At 60.4% G+C, this 6776-nt stretch overlaps 1 protein-coding gene across 1 annotated transcript in view; it reads right to left on the bottom strand.

Annotated features, from left to right (window-relative positions):
- The window catches only part of LAMC3 (laminin subunit gamma 3), a 54315-nt gene extending 47826 nt beyond the window's left edge, over nucleotides 1-6489 (bottom strand). Inside the window, exon 1 of the mRNA XM_053919639.2 lies at nucleotides 6072-6489. Coding sequence (XP_053775614.1) covers nucleotides 6072-6447 — 376 coding nt within the window. The 5' untranslated portion in view covers nucleotides 6448-6489. The remainder of the gene's footprint in view (nucleotides 1-6071) is intronic.
- Between the last annotated feature and the right edge of the window lie 287 nt (nucleotides 6490-6776).

Consider the following 6776-nt stretch of genomic DNA (forward strand, 5'->3'; position numbering starts at 1 on the left):
CCCGGGTTCCTCACCCTGTTATGTAAACACCTGCCCATGTCTGCTACTGACTCTGACCCCCTTGGGACAAGGGCTGTGAATCCCTCCCACTGAGCATAGCACCTGGCACACAGTAGGTGCTCACTAAATGCCTGCTGAATGAGCGAGGAAAGACGAAGCATGATGGGTACTTTCCAGGAGTTTATGATCCTGTGAGCGCATTGAGAGGCAGGCCCAAAACACGGCTGAAACAGTCAGTGTGTCTGCAAGGCCTGACCCCCACGTAGTACTTACCCAACAGCCAGCATTTACTGAGCACCTACTATGTGCCAGGCACCTTGCTCAGTGCTTTACACTCACTGTTTCTTGAGACATCACCAAACAGTCCCATCACTGGGCTCGTTTTGCTAACGAGGGACTTGCCCAGTGTCATGCAGAAGACAGCTGAGGCCACTGGACTGCAGACCTGTCTGGCCCCAAAGTCGCTGCCTGGAATCAGGTCCCCTCCATTCAGGGCTCAGAGAGAAGGAGCTGCCCAGGGAGACTGCCACCGGGCCAGCACCTTGAGCCTGGGCCACATCCTCTCTAACCAGCTGGGACGTACAGCCCCTCAGAACGACAGCAGGGCAGCCGTGAAATGGGCCGGCCCACATCCGGCACCTCGGAGCAGAGTGAGCTCGGAACAGAACGGAATGAGAAGCTTATTTTGGGAAAAGGGAAACAAAACAAAGCCCTTTAATTGGAGCCATCTGGGGAGCAGCGGACCGGGGGTGGGGCTGGAGGGGGCAGGGTGGGAAGCTGAGCCGGAGTGCAAGGGTGAGGCTGCCCTGCCCGCTGCAGGCTTTAGGACCGGGCGGTGAGAGCCGCTCCCGGCCCTCAGCTCTCTCTTCCTCTCCCACCCCAGCTCCTGGCAATTCCGGTGCATTGCGGGGGAGTCCCCAAGACCGTGATGCCAGCCACCATAAGAGCCGAGCCGGAGCAGGGCTGGGCCATCACAGTTGTCTCGTCTTTGGGCCACGGGTCTGAACTCCAAACATGGACCAAGTCTGTCCAGTCCTATTGTCTAACTGGAGAGAGTGAACAGGTTTTGTAGGATTGATTACTGCCTAGGGTTTTGTGTTAAGAAGGATTCTGAGGTCCAGTCTGAACTGAGACATGACTGAAATGCTGGGGTTTGTAACCCAGTTCCACTCCTGACTGGCTCTGTGGCCTTGGCCACAATACCTATGCCCCACCATTGACTGGGTAAGTGACGTGAATGTAGTGACTCAGTTTCCCCACTCGCACAGAGCACATTAACAACAACAGGGTTTAATGAGTGAATACCTGCAAGCACTTAGAACAGCCCCAGGCAGGGGGCCTGCACACAACTGGATGTTAGCTGCGACGCCACTCACTGGCCAGACCAACATTTATGGGGCCCCACGGCATGGGGGGCCTGTGCTGGGCGCCGGGTCCAGCCATGAAAACAGGCATTCCCTCAGAGTATGGCCGACACACCGACGCACACACACCGGAATCACAGTGCAGTACAGTCCGGACGGGGACGGGGATGGGGACAGGCGAGGGGATGGGTGAGGGGCCAGGAGAATGCCCAGGCAGGCCTGCTGCCCAATCCTGGAGGTTGGGGGCTTCCTGGAGGAGGGCACCTCTAAGCCGAGTGAGGCAGACAGCACAGCCAAGAGCTGCGTCACCAGGCCTTGGCGCAGGCACAGGCCCACAGCAGGCACTCCCCCGTTTTGTTGATGAATGAGATGCGGGGTAGGCAGGAGAAGGCAGGGAGAGAGACTCTACAGGTCAAAGCAACCACAGAGGCAAAGACCCGGAGGGAGGAGAGACCGCGGTGGCTTGTTCACAGCCCTGCCGAAGGGCAGCTGGCAGCAGCCAAGTGGGAGGTGGGTAAGGGGCTATCGGAGGCTGTCGGTACCCTTCCTGGGTTTTGGGACTTCCCCCTCCTACCACTCCTGGGTCAGTCCTGGGAAGCCCAGGAGGGGTGAGGTGGCCAGGGCTGGCGGCGGGGCCCAGGGGTCAAGGCAGGGCTGCTTCTGTGGGTGGAAGCTAACCAGGATCGCAGCCTTGACCCCCGGACCTGCCTGGGGCCCTGCATTCCAGCGAGAACCCCCAGGGAGCAGGAAGGAAGACTTGACCCGCCCCCCCCAGCCCCCCTACCCCGGCACTGGCCCCAGCCAACGCAAACAGGGCCACCCGCTCAACAGGAAGACGTGGTGGGGCCGAAGCTCGGGAGGCCCAGCTGGCTTTGGGCTCCTCAGGGGCCAGCAGGGCCCTCCTGCTGTCCATCATGGCCCAAGCTGAGTTCCCTTGTCTCCCTGTCCCATCCTCTCCATCCATCTGGGCTGTGTGGGTCTCAGGATGCGGGGTACAGCCTCATGGCTCCCCAGTGCTGTTCCCTGACCTGAAATGCCCTTCATTCTCATGTCCCCTCCTGCCACCCTTCAGATCTCAGCGAGGTCCCTGTACCCTGAGCGTGTTGCCAGTCTCCTCAGTCCTGGGACCAGCCTGACCTCTGCAGGGCCGACCCCGCAGCCTGTACTTGGGCAGTGGGGGCTAGGCTGGAGGGCAGGCAGGAGCCCAACCCCTTCCTCCTACAACTCCCCCTTCTATCAGGGGCCCAGAATTCACCTACTGGGAAACCAGAGACTCAAGGGTCTCTCTGTCATTCCAAGAGGTTCTCAGGTACCCAAGAAAGTGGACAAAGAGACCCCCCTCCTCCCTAGCCTAATGCAAAGCCTGGACCGGCCTCACCGGTATCTGCCCATAAAGGGTATCATTCCTAGGAGCAGCGCAGTTAGGGAAGGGTCCTGGGGTCTGTCAAGTCTGGCCACGTGACCCTGGGTAACGGATCTCATTCCTGGAGCCACCTCGGTCTGCCTGTCTATAAGAGAACACGTCGTGTGGACTCAGCGGGGTTCTTAGCCCCTGCGTGGCGAGAGCCCCCGATTCATGTCTGTTACCCCCGATGGCCATCCACCCCCATGCTTCACACCCGCCACTAGGCCCCAGCCCCCCTCTCCCTGGCCTTCAATGAAGGGCGGGGAGCCGCCAGACCCCACTGCTGCCTTTCATCCCAGACGGGAAGGCTCAGCTTGGCAACTCGGGATCTGGAACAGATGTCTGTGAGCTCGAGGGGGGCTGGGAAAGCAGCGACCTCTACCAGGGAACTGACGGACTGCCGCCCCCTCCACTGCCCCTCAACCCGCTCCCCCAAGGAGACCCTGGTCCAGCGGTCACCCACCCTCCCCTCCCCAGGCAGAGCTGTCAAGGAGAGGGGGCAGGGCCAGTGGAGAGGGGGCAGGGCCAGTGGAGGTGGCCTGAGGACCAGGAGCAGAGGCTCCCAGCCCACTTTGCCTGACCACAGAGCCTCCGCTGGGAATATGGTGACAACTCCAGACCTCTTCTTCCCCCGTTATCACGCAATCTGTGGCTCAGCGTGGAGCAAACCAAAATCCAATGGAGCCAAACATGGGCCAACTTGGCGAGTATTTCTCAATCCCTTCAGAGGGGACACCCCCCAGGGGAAGCTCAGCCCCAGGATGCTCTCAGCAGAGTGACTTTGGTCACACGCAAAGACTGTCACAGCCTTGGTGAGCACTTGCCTTCCCTGCCCCCACCCCAGCTCAGGGAACCAGCAACCCACCTGGGAGGTGGCCACTCTTTACCCTGCTTTACACAGAGGATGCCAAAGTATGAGACGGGATGGTGTCTGCCCCCCCCCCCCCCCCCCCCCCCGCCTCCACTGAGTGGCCATGTGGGGCCGAGCCCAAAGCCCCATTTTGTGATTTGTACCCTGTTCTCTCTCCCGGAGCCCTGGGCTGGGCCCACAAGCACAGGGCGGAGGAGGTAGCATTGTCTTTCTTTCTTTCTTTTTCTTCTTTCTTTCTTTCTTTCTTTCTTTCTTTCCTTCCTTCCTTCCTTCCTTCCTTCCTTCCTTCCTTTCCTTCCTTCCTTCCTTCCTTCCTTCCTTCCTTCCTTCCTTCCTTTTTCTTTCTCTCTTTCTCTCTTTCTCTCTTTCTCTCTTTCTCTCTTTCTCTCTTTCTCTCTTTCTCTCTTTCTCTCTCTCTCTCTCTCTCTCTCTCTCTCTCTCTCTCTCTCTCTCTCTCTCTCTCTCTCTCTCTCTCTCCCTCTCTCCCTCTCTCCCTCTCTCCCTCTCTCCCTCTCTCCCTCTCTCCCTCCCTCCCTCCCTCCCTCCCTCTCTCTTTCTTTCTTTCTTTCACTGTACAAACTGTTATGGAACCCTCCTATACGCCTGATGCTGTACACACAGTGGAAGAACACTGGTGCAGGGTGGGATACACCTGTGTGTGTGAGTGTGTGCATGCACACGCTCAAGTGTGAGTGTGTGTCAGTGTGGGGTCCCAGCCTCAGGTTCCCTGGTTACAAACGGATGCCACCCACCCTGCTCTAAGCGGCCTAGGCAGAGTTCAAGGAGGCCACGCAGCGGAAGCACAGGGCCGGGCACACAACCAGCGCTGGGCAAATGGGGACTGCCCCACCCGCCCACCTGGCTGGTGCCTGGGCTGAGCCGTCTGCCCGCCCCTGGATTCCACGACACGTGTGACACATCGGCCAAACCCGCACTCTTTGTCATGAAACAGCCTGTCTCCTCCACAACCCCCACCCTGTCCCAGATTCCTTCCCCTGGGGCCTTGGGGTCCTGCCAGCCCAGTCCAGCCAGCTCCCCCAGCCTTCCTCCTCCACTGGTTTCCTGTCGCCTGCTGGGTAGAGACCACGCCCCATCTAGACATCCCACTTGGAGGTCCTGACAGGCCAAGGGAGGGTGGCAAGGCCCAGGGACCTGAGCTCCTTGGGACAAGCAGCACTGGAAGGCTCCCTGAGGGGCCCAGTGCCCCCCCCTCAAATGTCATTTTCCCACCTTCCCCAAGGCACTGTCCCCCAGGGCTGGGAAGAGCCCCCTCCAGTGACGGAGCTCACATCGAGGACTTTTTGCTGATTCCGGACACACTGCACACAGATGTTCCCATCCAGACTGCCATTTAGCAGCTGTGTGCCGTTGGGTGAAACTCTTAACCTCTCTGAACCTCAGTGTTCTTGTCAGAAAAATGGGGATGCAGTCCCATAACCCCTTCTCCAAACCACTTGGCTCCAGACGTGCTTTGCAATTCCACACTTTTCAGAGTTTAGAGAGATGACCCGAGACTCACACCATGGACTGTGTTCACACCCCCGTGGGGCCGGGGACGCAGATGAGATTGCAGCAAACTGTATGAATATTCACTCTAATAGAATAAACAAGGTCTATAAATAGCTTCAGGTCACATTTAGCAGCCAAAATAAGTTATAAAATACTTTTAGCTTTCAAAGTTTAGGGAGATTTAGGACCCGGAGATAAGAGAGTGGGGACCGGCTGAAACACCCCCACCCTGAAGAGCCTGTGGAGGCTGCACAGGGTGGAGCTCAGCTCAGTGCCCTGCACCTCTAGGGGCTCCAGGGGCATCTGGATTGGTTTGGACTTGGAGGGGGGAGGGCCCAGGAGCAAAGGGCTGGGTCCCTCCAGACTCTGGATTCTGGTTCCCAGGGATCCAAGCCCCCTGCACCTTGGCGTGGGGCTGGGTGGAGAGGGCACAGGCAGAGCAGAGAAGCCATGCCATCCAGCCGGCTCCCAACAGCGGCATGAAGCAGGCTCCTGCCCGGAGGACCAAACCTGCCTGGGAGGAACACCTTGGCTCATACCCGAAGACCACACGCAAGGACCGCACACAGCCTCAGGGATGCACTGAGGCCTGTAGTGGACCAGGTGACCCAAGATTAGGTTCCTGCCTTAGAGGGCGGGCAGACTGGTTCATCCCCTGGGAGGTCGCCTCCCCTGCTTCCCTACAACAGCCATGACAGGGCATGGTCTTTGCACCCAGATCCACGGCTCTGTTAGTGGCTCCAGGGACGCTTCCCGCCCCTCCAGCCCAAGCGCGCAGCCATCCATCTAACCTATCAGCTACTGGGGACACAGGTTCCATTCCTGAGCCCCCATACCAGGGTTCTACAGCCAACCCAAGGCGCACACGATGGGGTGGGGACAGAGGACGAGATGTCGACGGTGCCTGGAGCCACCGGCTTACCCAGGCGCAGAGTGATGTTGACGGAGGTGGGGTACTGCACGCCGAAGGCCATGGACGGGCTCTGCCACCAGGTAGTGTCATCCTCGCTGTGGAAGTCGGTGAGGTAGGAGGCGTTGTGGTGGCGCAGGGGGTCCACGGCGTCGCAGCGTTGGCACTGCGCCCTGACGCCCCCCAGCGCGCCCACGTGCGGGCAGAAGTCCTCGGGTGGGTGGCCGCACGTGTGCGAGGCCTCCGCGAGCCGGCCAAATGCCGCATTCTCAAACACCGGCAGGCAGCGCTGCGCGCGCCCCGCTCCATCGTAACACGCGCCCATGCCCGCGCCGGCCGCCCGGGGCACCGCGAGCGCCAGGACCAGCAGGAGCGTGGCCGCCGCCATGGTCAAGGGCACCGACGCCCCGCGCTATAGGCTGTGCGCGCCTGACACTCCAGCTTGGCTAGGCTCTGGTGGGCGCGGACGGCGCCGCGGGGTACCAGGGCCCGCCTCTCCCGGCGGGCGGGACCCAAGGCCGGGTTGGGAGGGACGGCGGGAGGGACCGACGGCAGACTGCAGCCCCACTACCCGACCGCTCCGTCCCTTGGCGCTGACCCCACCTGGCGGCCGCGCCGGGGAGTGCCCGGCTTTGGAGCTGCGGGAGCGGCCTTACCCTGGCTCTGCTAGGGGTCTGTAGCCTTGGAGCCTCACGGTCTTGTCTGTAAAACGGGGTT

This window comes from Desmodus rotundus, chromosome 1 (assembly GCF_022682495.2).
Source record: "Desmodus rotundus isolate HL8 chromosome 1, HLdesRot8A.1, whole genome shotgun sequence".
Taxonomy (NCBI): domain Eukaryota; kingdom Metazoa; phylum Chordata; class Mammalia; order Chiroptera; family Phyllostomidae; genus Desmodus; species Desmodus rotundus.